Genomic DNA, 14,969 nt, shown 5'->3' on the forward strand with positions numbered 1-14,969 from the left:
TGTGGTAGATACACACACACACACACACACACACACACACACACACAATGGAGTATTACTCGGCAATCAAAAAGAATGAAATCTTGCCATTTGCAACTACGTGGATGGAACTGGAGGGTATTATGCTAAGTGAAATTAGAGAAAGACAAAAATCATATGACTTCACTCATATGAGAATTTTAAGAGACAAAACAGATGAACATAAGGGAAGGGAAACAAAAATTATATAAAAACAGGGAGGAGGACAAAACAAAAGAGACTCATAAATATGGAAAACAAACTGAGGATTGCTGGAGGGGTTATGGGAGGGGGGATGAGCTAAATGGGTAAGGGGCGTTAAGGAATCTACTCCTGAAATCATTGCTTCACTATATACTAATTTGGATGTAAATCTTAAAAAATAAAAAATAAAGTTAAATTAAAAAAAAAAGAAAAGATATATGCATTCCTATTTATTGCAGAGATATTCATAATAGCCAAGATATAGAAGCAACCCACATGTCCATTGATAGATGAATGGATATAAAAGATATGACATGTATATACACGTGTGCGTGTGCGCGCGCGCGCACACACACACACACACACACACACACACACACACACCGAACTATTACTCATCCATGAAAAAGAATGAAATTTTGCCATTTGTGGTAACATGGGTGGAACTAGAGGGTATTATGCTAAGTGAAATAAGTCAGACAGAGAAGGATAAATACCACATGATTTCACTTATATGTGGAATCTAAAATTTTTTTTTAACGTTTATTTATTTTTGAGACAGAGAGAGACAAAGCATGAACGGGGGAGGGTCAGAGAGAGGGAGACACAGAATCTGAAACAGGCTCCAGGCTCTGAGCTGTCAGCACAGAGCCCGACGTGGGGCTCAAACTCACGGACCGCGAGGTCATGACCTGAGCCGAAGTCGGCCTCTTAACCGACTGAGCCACCCAGGTGCCCCACTTATATGTGGAATCTAAAAAACACACCAACAAACAAACAGAAACAGACTCAGAAATACAGAGAACAGGGGCGCCTGGGTGACTCAGTCAGTTAAGTGTCTGACTTTAGCTCGGGTCATGACCTCGTAGTTCATGGGTTAGAGCCCCATGTTGGCCTTGTGCTGACAGCTCAGAGCCTGGAGTCTGCTTCAGATTCTGTGTCTCTCTCTCTCTCTTTCTGCCCCTCCCTCACTCGCACTCTCTTTCTCTCAAAAATAAACATTAAAAATATTGTTTTTAAAAAGAAATACAGATAACAAACTGGTAGTTGCCAGAGGGAAGGGATGATGGGCAATAGGTGAAGGAGATTAAGAGGAACAAACTTTCGGTTATAAAACAAATAAGTCACAGAAATGAAAAGTAGAGCATAGGGTATATAGTCAAAATATTGTAATAACATTGTGTGGTGATGGATGGTGAATACCCTTATCATGCTGAGCACTGAGTAATGGATGGAATTGTGAAATCACTATGTTGTACACCTGAAAGCAATACGACATTGTATATCCATTGTACTTAGATAATAAAGAATATATAAATAAGAATTCTTGCGACCATTGAAAAAGATATTCTACTTTATCTATAGTTAGTTTATCCCTACTTAATAAAATAAGCCGAAGATCTTACCATTTGAAATACATCAGAGCCTTCATCAAAATCTACCATAGCAAAAAATATCCTGTTGGTAAATGCACTGGAGTATCGCCAGGAGTTTGCCAGGATCTGAAATTCTTCATCAGCTTGCCTAGATACAAGCAGATTTGTGAAGATAAAACATAAAACATTTTTAAAAGCAATCTAGTTTGTCAGCAGTAAAACAGAGCCAAAGAAGCCATAGCAGTTTTTCCAAAGGGGGGGGAAATATTTTTAAGAGAGAAAGAGAGGGGAGGAAAGGAAGAGAGAGAGAGAGAGAGCGAGCAGTAAGGCTCTGCTGACAGGGTTAGGACAAACCTTGGAAAAAATTGCCACTGTTTTGACATGAGAGAAGGCTTATCCTAAGTGCTAGGGATTTCAACAGAAAGTAGTTACTCAACTCAGCTTCATACTTTGTGCCTGTTTCTTATTTCAAAGCTCTTTAAGTAGTCACTGGAAAAATACAGCTAAGTGTACAACAACTTTTTTAATACTCTAAATTACTTAAGTGTTTAAAGACAAGGTTTAAGTATTTCCAGAGAAAGAAGGCTATAATAGTAATCCATTTTATAAATCTAATGTGTAACATGCTAGTCAGTAAATAAAAATACAGTCATAGGAATTATTAGGGTGAAAGATAAGAAGAATCTAGGGAATTGAGATTAAGTGAAACCTCAAGTCACGTTTGACTTTTCCCTTATTGCCCAAATGTTTTCAGTTTCCAAGATCTGATCATTCTTCATTCGCAATTATCTTTTAACTCCATCCCTTCTAATTAACTTTCATTGCCACCAGCTAAAGTCAGATCCTTAATATTGGACATTAGAATATTAAAATACTGACTCTAGTTTCTCCTTCTCCAATCCTTCTTCTTACACTGCAATATACATCAGTCTTCCTAAATTACTACTTTCCTGAAACTCCTACTCTTCTCAGAAACCACTATTGCTTTTCTACTACCTTAGAACAGTCTCTAAGCTTTCACTGGTCATTCAAGATTCTTTATCATCTAGTCCTAATAAGGCATCTAGCTTTTATGTAGCCTTACTACTAATCAATCCAAAACAGGACTTCTTAATTCCAGCACTTTATTTGCCACTATCTCTGTACCCTTGCACACATTTTTATTTCTAACCAAAATATCCTACTTCTATCTAAATCTGATCCATCTGTCTAGCCTTAATACAAATCCTTTCTTCTTCAGGCCAATCCCAATCTTCCTATTTTAAGTCCTTCCTGAAATCTTGTAGTATTTATTATGTACATAATCCATTTGCTACTTAATTATAAATTGCCTTATATTATCAGCTAAATTTTCACGTGTGGAATTCATTTCCCTAGCCATATTATAAGGATAGGCATCTTACACTTCTCATCCTGATAGCACCAAATATATAGTATTATACACATTGCTGTTAACTTTTATTTTTTGAATGAGTTTAGGAAAATGTGAGCTAATATTAAATTTGGTACTATAGAAAGTAAGATACTAATAAACACTTGTCATTAATTTGCATTTAATACAGAATTATGAAGGAGTTTGTGTTTGTTTCCTGATTTTTTATATACTCTTGATTGCTGAGTAAATTATTGAACTAAGAGTGATTTTAGGGGACGCCTGGACAGCTCAGCCGGTTGAGCATCTGACTTCAGCTCAGGTCATGATCTCGCAGTTCGTGAGTTTGAGCCCCGCGTCGGGCTCTGTGCTGACAGTTCGGAGCCTGGAGCCTGCTTTGGATTCTGTCTCCCTTTCTCTCTGCCCCTCCCCCACTCACACGTGGTCTCTCTCTCTCTCTCTAAAATAAATAAACATAAAGGAAAAAAGTGATTTTAGGGGCACCTGGGTGGCTCAGTCGGTTGGGCATCTGACTTCAGCTCAAGTCATGATCTCGCGATTCATGGGTTCAAGTCCTGCATTGGGCTCTGTGCCTAATTCAGGTTCTGTGTCTCCCTCTCTCTGCCCCTCCCCTGTTCACACTGTCTCTCTCTCTCTCAAAAATAAATTAAAAACATTTAAAAATTTTTAAAAAAGAGGGCTGCCTGGGTGGCTCAGTCGGTTGAGCGTCTGACTTCAGCTCAGGTCATGATCTCATGATCCATGAGTTTGAGTCCTGCGTCAGGCTCTGTGCGGACAGGTCAGAGCCTGGAGCCTGCTTCCAATTCTGTGTCTCCCTCTCTCTCTGCCCCTCCCCTGCTCATGCTCTGTCTCTCTCACTCTCAAAAATGAATAAATGTTAAAATTTTTTTTTTCTTCAAAGACATCCAGATGGCCAACCGACACATGAAAAGATGCTCAACTTCACTCATCATCAGGGAAATACAAATGAGATACCACCTTACACCTGTCAGAATGGCTAACATTAACAACTCAGGCAACAACAGATGTTGGCGAGGATGCAGAGAAAGAGGATCTCTTTTACATCATTGGTGGGAATGCAAGCTCGTGCAGCCACTCTGGAAAACAGTATGGAGGTTCCTCAAAAAACTAAAAATAGAACTACCCTAGTTGCACTACTAGGCATTTATCCAAGGGATACAGGTGTGCTGTTTCCAAGGGACACATGCACCCCCATGTTTATAGCAGCACTATCAACAATAACCAAAGTATGGAAAGAGCCCAAATGTCCATCGATGGATGAATGGATAAAGAAGATGTGGTATATATATACAATGGAGTATTACTTGGCAATCAAAAAGAATGAAATCTTGCCATTTGCAACTACGTGGATGGAACTGGAGGGTATTATGCTAAGTGAAATTAGTCAGAGAAAGGCAAAAATCTTATGACTTCACTCATATGAGGACTTTAAGAGACAAAACAGATGAACATAAGGGAAGGGAAACAAAAATAATATAAAAACAGGGAGGACAAAGCATAAGAGACTAATAAATATGGAGAACAAACAGAGGGTTACTGGAGGGGTTGTGGGAGGGGGGATGGGCTAAATGTGTAATGGGCACTAAGGAATCTACTCCTGAAACATGGTTGCACTATATGCTAACTAATTTGGATGTAAATTAAAAAAATGAAAGAAAATAAAATTTTAAAAAAGGAGTGATTTTAGATTTTATGTTTATTCATAACATCTCTTCAAATATAAGTACTACCCATAGTACCAATTACCTTGACTATCTCTTAACTCTAGGGAGAAAATCCTTTAAGAAAAGATAGAAGTCTTGGGGTAGCATAATGTATACTCTAAAAAAAAAAAATTGTCTATTCCTTCACATAGGCCCAGGGTGTCAGAATTTGGAAAGCCTTCAAGATTTTATTAAATTAGTTCGTCACAGGGTAGCTTTGTCATTTCATTTAAAGTGAATTCCCAGACCACACACACTGATCTCAAATATAAGTTAAAAAAAAAACACCAAAAAGCTAAAGCTGTTCTATTTTTCAGTACCCACTATTTGTACTTTTGTTTAAAGAAATATAGTCCTTTTGTTTAAAGTCCTTTTGTTTAAAGAAATATCAATCTTTGTTCCTAAGATCATTCAGAAACAGGAAAATAAAATCAATACACCATTGTTTGATGAAAGTTTAACTGAGATTAGTCGCCATTTCCACGGTTTATAATCCCAACAAAATAATCTAGAAAAAAGAAAACATCTCTAAATCATACATCTTTATTTTCTAAAAATGTTCTCTTGTAATTCCAAATTTGGATATAGCTACCATTATTGCATTAATAATTATCTCTACTTTTGGGTAAACCAGTTAAAAATTTTGGAACTTGTTTCTTCATAAATGAGAGAATACTTGCTTTACTTACCTTCTGGGGGTGTTGTATAAAATAAGAGTATGAAATTGAAAGCACTTACAAATGGTAAAATACTACATCAATGCTACTAGCATACATTTGTATAAGTGACACCAATTTATAAGACGATTATTCAACTTTTACATTATTCCTATCATGGCTACCAGAATACTTTATCCTTGTTTTTTGTTCCCCCCACTAATGTGGGAAACTAAGAAATACTGTAAAAGGGCAGTAGTATTATGTGTTACTACAGACATCCTAAGTAAGATACAGACATTAATTGTTTATGTACCCACAGAACCAATTTGGTTCTTCTGGGATTGAGAAATGGTTAAAATCTTATGTTATTTAATTTTAAAGTATAGTTGAAAGTTCATACTTGCACACAACACACTGTCTGTGAAGTTGGAGAGCAGTGAACATGACAATAACGGAGTAGTTTCTTGGTGGGGCTTTAACAAGGCGACGAAACTTGTCTCCATTCATTCTTATTACGGGTCTTTTATTGGTCCACTCCATCAGTTGACTAACCTTTTCTGATAACACCATCTAAAAAAAAGGGAGGAGCATAGTGTTAATGCTCTCAACTTGTCATCTGAAGTTCCTTTGAACTAAGCAACTTAAAACCAAGACTAACAAGCAGAGGTACATAGAAAATGTGAAAGACAGAAAAATAGAATCTACTAATTGGAGCTGATTATGATAATTATTCTTAAAATTCTATTATTTCATAATAAGATTTAGTAAGATACTACACTGTTGATGTGAATTACTTATTATTTACTCATAAATAAAATATAAAATCATAAAACCTTTCATTTACCAAAGATTCCAAAGAATGTTGAGTTAAACCAACCAGCTACTTTTTGTATAAGATGTTGCTTCTCAAAACCAAAACAAAACAAAACACACCTATAAAGAAACTGGAGTAGTTAAAACAATCTCAAAAACAAAGAACAAAATCGGAAGAGTCACTCTACCTGATTTTAAGGCTTACTATATAGCTACAGTAAGCAAGGCAGGGTGGTACTGATAAAAAAGAATAGATACATAGATCAATGGCATAGAAACAAGAACCCAAAAATAGACCTATAATAAGTATAGCCAACTGATTTTTCACAAAGGTGCAAAAACAACTCAGTAAAGGAAGGAGAGCCTTTTCAGCAAACAGTGCTGGAGCAACTGGACATCCATAGTAAAAACCACAAACCTCGAACTAAACTTCACACTTTATACAAAAAACTTAAATTGGATCACATGCTTAAATATAAAAATTAAAACTATAAAAAATCTTAGGAAGGGGTGCCTGGGTGGTTCAGTCAGTTAAGTGTCCAACTTTGACTCTGGTCATGATCTCGCAGTTCATGAGTTCAAGCCCCGCGTTGGGCTCCGTGCTGACAGATTGGAGCCTGGAGCCTGCTTCAGATTCTGTGTCTCCCTCTCTCTCTGACCCTCCCCCGTTCATGCTCTGTCTCTCTCTGTCTCAAAAATAAATAAATGTTAAAAAAAAATTAAAAAAAAAAAAAAGATTGCTCTCGCTATTTGGGGTTTTTTATGGTTCCATACAAATTTTAGGATTGTTTTTTCTAGTTATGTGATAAATGTTGTCGGTATTTTGACAGGGATTGCATTAAATCTGTAGTTGCTTTGTGTAGTTTGGACATTTTAACAGTATTTCTTCTTCCAATCTATGAGCATGGGATATCTTTCCATTTATTTGTGTCATCTCCAATTTCATTCATCAATGTTTTATAGTTTTTAAAGTAGAGGTCCTAGATACTTCTTTCACTAGCCCTCTGTCTTCTCTAGTATGTGGTTTTATAATGGAACTTCTCTTTTCACATTTGAGTTGAAAGCTTTCATTTTTTATTTTAATTTTGTAACTTATTTTTCATTTTTGAGCGAGAGTACGTGAGTGGTGAAGATGGGCAGAGCAGGGGAGAGAGAGAATCCTAACCAGGCTCCATGCTCAGTGTGGAGCCTGATGCAGGGCTTGACCCCGTGACCCTAGTATCATGACCTGCGCCAAAATCAGGAGTCAGATGCTCAACCACTGAGCCACTCAGGCTCCCTGAGTTGAAAGATTTCTTGATCAGTGTAAAATCTCTAGTACTGAAGAAACTTCTTCCTTAGGGTACCTTTTATCCATTGTCTACAGCCCATTGTTTGGGTATTGAAAGCTATGGCTCAGAAATAAAAATTTTGTTTTTCTACAGCATCTACACTAAGTCCCACTATACACTCCCCAGATACCCTTTATTTTCCAAAGACATAACCTTCAAAAGTAAAGAATTAAAATGTTGCCCATGCCCTTCATGCCCTTCATTCCCTTCTATTTGTTAATATTTTATAGTTATTGGTAAGATCCACAAAGAACTATAGTACAGAAAGTAGGTGGTTTATCAAATGAATTATTCAGAAACTACAAAAAGCAATTGATTTGGAAACAACTATTGCAAATAATTTTTCCACTAACAGTTTTACAAAACATTTAAGAAAACATATCCATTCACAGTTTTTAATTTGTATTAAATACATTTATTCACAACAAAATACAGGGTTGTTATGGAAAAAACTAAATTCATAAGGAAAGACTTTTACAATCAAGTAATTTTCCTCCTTCTTGAACTACACTATATTCTATTCAAATAAAAAAAAAGGAGCAATATTATTCACAATTAAAATATTTACCAACAAAGTTAAGTAAGCTTGAACTCTCTCTTCTCTGGAAACATTTTAATTAGTATGGCCACAAAATAATCCCACTAACAGGAAGTCAATTAATATCTCTAATCCTGTTAGTAATAATCAAGTATGATGAATATTTTAGGGCTACGAAGGATTAAGAGAGCCAAGAAAAGGCAGCGACACAACAGTTTCATTTCACTCTACCTGCTTGCATAATATTTATCTAAGTTAGTTCTAGTAAATTAGACTAAGTCTTAACAACTACAAATTCTCCTACTGTCCCTGAATCTCTCTCATGAAAAATAGCATATGGGAATCCATTATCATTTAAAACTAAAATCTGATCCTGCCGTTAAGATTTCTTCTGAATTTCAGAAGTAATAAAGCTAAACATCACCAGTCTGAATTCCTCTCAAATGCACCTCCCTTTCCCACAAAGCTTATTTGACTGTATCTGTGTTCTAGACCATCAGGGTTTATTCATAACATTTCTTGCTATTTTCAGCTTTTTGTTAATCATCCACTAGTTTTCAGACATTAGTGAAATAAAATTCCTGGTTAAGGAATACATTTCCAACTCCATCACTAAATTAAGAGATTGAACAGATCTGGAAACATATCTGGAAGATAATGACTGAAGGAAAGAGACAATAAGCAGAGAAGAGAGCATTTTTTTTTTTTTGAGAGAGGGAGAGTGTATGTGTGCACACAAGTGGAGAAGGGGGAGAGGAAGATGGAGAACCTTAAAGCAGGCTCCACGCCCAGCATGGAATCCAACATGGGCAGTGGGAGGGGGCCTTGACCTCAGCTCCATTTCACTATGTTGAGATCATGACCTGAGCTGAAGTCAAGAGTCACATTCTTAGCCAATTGAGCCACTCAGTCACCCCTGAGAATGGAGCATTTTTTGATCCTTAAGTGTCATCTGCTCCATTCTCAGTTTACCTAATTTCTGGACAGGGGTAAAATACACCTCTGTCCCCTCTTCTTGATGTTTTAGTTTTGGGGGGTACCTCAATTTGCTTTGCAACTGCTACTAGGCCTTTGGTTCTTAGTAATAAGTTATTTTCTAAAGAATCACAAGGGTTGAGGTGCCTGGGTGGTTCAGTCGGTTAAGCGTCCGACTTTGGCTCAGGTCATGATCTCACGGTGCGTGAGTTCAAGCCCCGCGTCAGGCTCTGTGCTGAGAGCTCAGAGCCTGGAGCCTGTTTCACATTCTGTGTCTCCCTCTCTCTCTGCCCCTCCCCTGTTCATGCTCTCTCTCTGTCTCAAAAATAAATATAAATAAATGTTAAAAAAAATTAAAAAAAGAATCACAAGGGTTGAGCATCTGACTTCAGCTCAGGTCATGATCTCCTGGTTCATGTTTTCGAGCCCTGCATCAGATCCTCTGTCCCCCTCTCTGCCTCCCTCTCCCTCCCCCACTCATGCTCACTAGCTCTCTTTCTCTCTCTCACAAAAATGAATAAACATTAAAAAAAGAATCACAGGGGTTTTGCACGTGGCAATTTTATGTGTCAGTTCTCAAAGTAATGTCAGAGAATGTAGAAGTTTTCCCAACAATAACCTTCCTTGTCAAAATATGTAGTACTTCTATTTTCTGAATAATATTCATAAAAATATCACAAAGATATCAACTGAAAAGTAATTTACTACCACAGAGGAACACAATCTTATTTTCTAATATTAATCTAATGTCCTCTATATGCCAGGTACAGCATTAAGCACTTTACAGCCTTCATCATTTAATTTTCACAATATGCATAGAAATAGGCATTTTTGCATTCTACCGATAAGGAAAATGAGACTAAGAGTAACTGGCTAAGGATCACTTGGATTACATTAACATATATGCTTTTTATATTTTATAAAATTTTTTGGAAAACTGAGAAAAGAGGGGAGACCTATTTGTCATCCTAGCATTATTATAATCATTTTTATTAGGCTTCAGTATGCTTTGTGCATTCATTGTTTTCCATATTTCATATTATTTCTCTGTTACAGATTCCCAGAAGTAGATCAAGATATACAGATCATTTTATCAAAGGTCATGCTTACTCATTTTTATCATGCTGCCTTCCTAAAATGACACCAGATGCAAGGACAAACAATTTTCCTTCTACTAAAGGGAGATACAATTCATCAGAAAAATAAAATAAGTCATTTCAAAAGGAACCTTTGTGGCCTAGCAGAGAGGAAAGGGTTTGGAGTCAGACCTGGGGTGAAATCCCAGCTCAGTCTCTAGAGCTGTGCTTCTTTGGGCAAGCTCACATCTCTCTGGTTCAACATCAGTTACCTCTTCCCTCATCTTTCTAAAGGGATTAATACTCTGCAGGGTTATTGTGAGAATTCTAGATAACGTATATAAACCACAGTGCCTGGCATGTAGAAGGTATTGAATAAATATTATAGAATAAGTCAATGTTCCAGTGAAAACACTGTTATGAGTGTAAATAATCAGATAAGTAGGGTAGCATTACATTTAACAACAGACAACCAGGAGGAACTTGAGAAGTGATTTTTAATTATATTACTTTAGGAAAAGTGTCTTTTTAAAAGGAACACTTAGATTATAAGACTGGACATCACCCTAAAGTTTAAAGCCACATCTACTATGATGGATAGACCTGAGATTAAAAAAAAAAAAAAAAAGAGTGTGGGGGGGCCTGGGTGGCTCAGTCGGTTAAGCGTCCGGCTTCGGCTCAGGTCATGATCTCATGGTTTGTGAGTTTGAGCCCCGCGTCAGGCTCTGTGCTGACAACTCAGAGCCTAGAGCCTGCTTTGGATTCTGTGTCTCCCTCACTCTCCGCCCCTCCCTCACTCATGCTATGTCTCTCTGTCTGTCTCTGAAAAATAAATAAACATTAAAATAAATAAATAAATAATGTTTTCAAAATTGACAAAAAAAGTAAGTGTTCTGTAACAGAACACCTATATTTTTTGTTTCTAAGTAGTATCACAGTTATCTTTTTTTAAACAGCTTAAAACATCCTCAGTTACAGGGGAAAAGGGTAAAAACTAAACCATCTTTACCATCCTATATTAATTCCTTGTTTACTGATGAGAAAATCCAACTTCAGGCTGTGAAATCTAAACAAACTGCAAGTGAAAGAACAGATTCCTGACTCTATATACACACAATTAATTAATTAACTTGATGTTTATCAAGGACCTTTTTGACATTGATGGATGCCAGGAAACAAAAATTAATTTAAAAGTATCTGTATTCAAGATGATCACAGACTATGGGAAAGACTGATATATGAACATGATTACGTGATATGCTGAATTCATCTCAATTCACCTGGGGGGACTAGGAAAAGCTTGGTTGAGGAAGAAGATAATGTTTGAGCTAAGACTTGAAGAGTAGGAATCCTCAGGTGAATGAGGGGGTGGGGTGAGAGAAAAGGAAAATACTCCAGAAGTCCAGCAAATACAGACAGTTGCGAGAAAATACAGAAATATCAAGGAAGGCAGATAATTCAGTATGACTAGTGCAATCATAGTATAGAGAGGAGCTTGGACTGAGATAAGCCTGGAACAAGCCAACCAGGGACAAGCTACAGAAGCCTTTTTATACTTTGCAAAATAGGTTTAAAAGGCTTCCAGATTTTCATGTTAGCATCTCTGGCAACACTACGAAGGATTGGTTGAAGGAAGGATGGGTTCAAAACGACCAGTTAGGCAGTATCACAACAGATCTGCAAGAGTGGTAAGGGTCTGAAAAGTGGGCATGATGGGAAGGAAGTTGGAATCTGATTCCTTTTTAAACTATTTTACTGAGATAAAATTTACATAACATAAATCCACCATGTTAATCATTTTAAAGCATAGAATTCATTGCTGATTCCTTTTCATTTATTTTTTTAATTTTTTAACGTTTATTCATTTTTGAGGGACAGAGAGAGACAGAGTGCAAGCAGGGAAGGGGCAGAGAGAGAGGGAGACACAGAATCCAAAGCAGGCTCCAGGCTCCAAGCTGTCAGCAGAGCCCGACGCGGGGCTGGAACTCACAAACTGCAAGATCATGACCTGAACCGAAGCCGGACCCTCAACCAACTGAGCCACTCAGGCTCCCCTGCTGATTCCTTTTTTAAAAAATCTATCTTCTGGGGCGCCTGGGTGGGTCAGTCGGTTAAGCCTCCGACTTCAGCTCAGGTCATGATCTCACGGTTCATCCCCCCACGTCAGGCTCCATGCTGACAGCTCAGAACCTGTAGCTTGCTTCAGATTCTGTGTCTCCCTCTCCCTGCCCCATCCCCGATCCCACTCTGTCTCTCACTCTCTCAAAAATAAACATTAAAAAAATTTTTTAAATAAATAAATAAAATTTAAAAATCTATCTTCTGCTAGGCACTTCTTCTATTTCAGTGAAAGATTAAATGACTAAATAGAATTTAACTGGTAGAAATAGTAGTTTTAAAAAATCTTCACTTTTCTTATTTAAAAAGGAGTAAGTAGTTACTGTAGAAATTCAGACAATACCTGTATATAATGTAAAAAGTTAAAGTGTTCCCCTAATGAACAATCCCAACTACCCAGAGATAGCCACTGTTAAGATTGTTGTGTATCCTTACAAAGGTTTCTCTACACATACATATGCACTTATATGCAGGTTGGTGGGGGGGGGGGTGCATAAAAGGCACCTGAAATGTAAAGTATTTCCCGGGGCACCTGGGTGGCTCAGTCGGTTGAACATCTGACTTCGGCTCAGGTCGTGATCTCACAGTTTGTGAGTTTGAGCCCCGTGTCAGGCCCTGTGCCTAGAGCCTGCTTCAGATTCTGTGTCTCCTTCTTTCTCAGCCCCTCCCCCACTCACACTCTGTCTCTCATTTGACTATGAATAAACATTAAAAAAATTTTTTTTACAGAATTTAAAAAAGTATTTCCCTGCATCTTGTTACCCATGTAAAAACAGCTTGGAATCCCCCACCCCCCAAAAAAGCCTGTTCACTTCACTGTACATTTGAAAACTGTGTTTTTTTTAATTTTCTGCCAACCTAATAAGTAATTCACTTTAACTTCCTGGCTTCTTTTATCGAATAGTTCAAATATTCAGAAACAGAAAAAAATAGGCTCCTTTAAAATGTTTTTTTTTTAATTTTTTTTAATGTTTATTTATTTTTGACAGAGAGACAGAGCATGAGCGGGGAGGGGCAGAGAGAGAGGGAGACACAGAATCAGAAGCAGGCTCCAGGCTCTGAGCTGTCAGCACAGAGCCCGACGTGGGGCTCGAACTCACAGACCGCGAGATCATGACCTGAGCCGAAGTCGGACGCTCAACCGACTGAGCCACCCAGGAACCCCTAAAATAGGCTCCTTTAAATTCAGCTCAGTTGACAAGCATCTGAGACGTTTAAATGGTATTTTAAAAGTGTGTGTACAGGTGTTGTGTACTAGAGGAAGCACAAAAAAAAGTTCCTGTACTACAGGAACTAGCATAAGACTGACCTAGGATTTTAGTCCTTGTTCTGCAACAAATAACTGTGTAAGCTTAGGACTCAGTTTTCCTCATCTATAAAATTAGAGAACATAAATAATTGTTAGTAATCTTGAAATCTCTAAGAGCATATGGCTCTAAGTCACAAATGTTTCAAAACACAATGTTAAAATGCCTTTGCTTGCATTGCTTAACGGTAAGTAAAGAATATTGTATGTCCTCTTCTTGCCAAAGCCAGTAAATTCCACAAAGAGGGAATCTTAGTTTTGTTCACTTACGCATATCAAGCTCCTACAACAGTACCTGGCATATTTGATATTAGTAAATGATTGAAAATGTTTTAAGAGCTTCCATCCCAGTAAATTGCTTCGAATCACTTATTTGGACAATGTCATAATCCTGGCATAGTTTTAGCTTTTCAGTTTAATTCTCACATTCCTGAAGCGAAAATGCTACAAACATATAGCTCTTAGTCGTCTAGAAAGGAGTTACATCTACGGACTGCAGAAAATCTACCCACCGACCTAAAGTCAAACTTCCCTTAGCACCTGATGGGGCCCATACTGAAAGTACTGTCAACACTCGGCAACTATGTACATGCACAGGCCTAACGAAGCCAGATTGTCATCTACCCCACCCCTCTCAGACTCTACATCCCCAGAAGACAAGAAGTTACAATTTCTTCTCTCGCGAACCCCATAACTCTTAAAAAACGGTGAAAATGGAGCCACCAAAAGACACAGAACCATTGGGGGAAAAAGAATGGGAAAGAGTACAGACCCTCTCAAGCCCCACTATTTGGGAAAAGCCCGTGTTGTCGCAAACAGCGTCCTCACCTCCTTCTTTCTTTGGGCAGAAGCTGAGGGAACCCCGTAACTGAGCAGCAGCGCCACCGCCATGTTCGCGGAGACACACCGAAGACACCAACGCGCTGCCATGTTCGCTCCTCTCCCTCTGAGAAGCTAAACTTTCTTCGGGCTCGGTCTGAGGGTCGGGCGTGAGAACAGGCGAACCAGCCCCCTGTCCCTCCTCATTGGTCCAACTTAGCCCTTTTGGGTGACCCTTCACATTACGTCACGGCGCTCTACTGCTAGACGCCCGCTAAAAGACGGTTCACTTCTAATTGGTCTCTGTTAGCCAATAGAAAAAGGATAATCTGGTGGTTTTTCATTGGTTTGCTAAGGATGATTAACCACCCCTTTGGTTTACGAAAAGCTGAGACATTTGATGGATCTTCACAGGCGCATGCGCAGCTGGGAAGCGTTGCGGGGTGTTGTTTTTTGTTTTTTTTTTTCCTACTCTAATCCAAAATGGTTTAAGGTTGCTGAAACGGAGTCTTTTCCCCGCTGATTTAGAAGTCCTTGAAACCCACTTTGTTCATGTAATGTTCCAGAGAAAGTGGGCCCAGCCACGAGAATGTTAGCTATCTTATTCCTCATTATGCCT

At 38.1% G+C, this 14,969-nt stretch overlaps 1 protein-coding gene across 1 annotated transcript in view; it reads right to left on the reverse strand.

The window, feature by feature from the left end:
* The window catches only part of MAGT1 (magnesium transporter 1), a 57,115-nt gene extending 42,511 nt beyond the window's left edge, over positions 1–14,604 (reverse strand). The window contains exons 1-3 of the mRNA XM_007090779.3: positions 14,360–14,604; positions 5,775–5,944; positions 1,629–1,746 (exon numbers count right to left, since the gene is read on the reverse strand). Coding sequence (XP_007090841.3) covers positions 1,629–1,746; positions 5,775–5,944; positions 14,360–14,461 — 390 coding nt within the window. The 5' untranslated portion in view covers positions 14,462–14,604. The remainder of the gene's footprint in view (positions 1–1,628; positions 1,747–5,774; positions 5,945–14,359) is intronic.
* Positions 14,605–14,969: the final 365 nt, after the last annotated feature.

The sequence above is a fragment of the Panthera tigris genome, chromosome X (assembly GCF_018350195.1).
Source record: "Panthera tigris isolate Pti1 chromosome X, P.tigris_Pti1_mat1.1, whole genome shotgun sequence".
In the NCBI taxonomy this organism is placed as follows: Eukaryota; Metazoa; Chordata; class Mammalia; order Carnivora; family Felidae; genus Panthera; species Panthera tigris.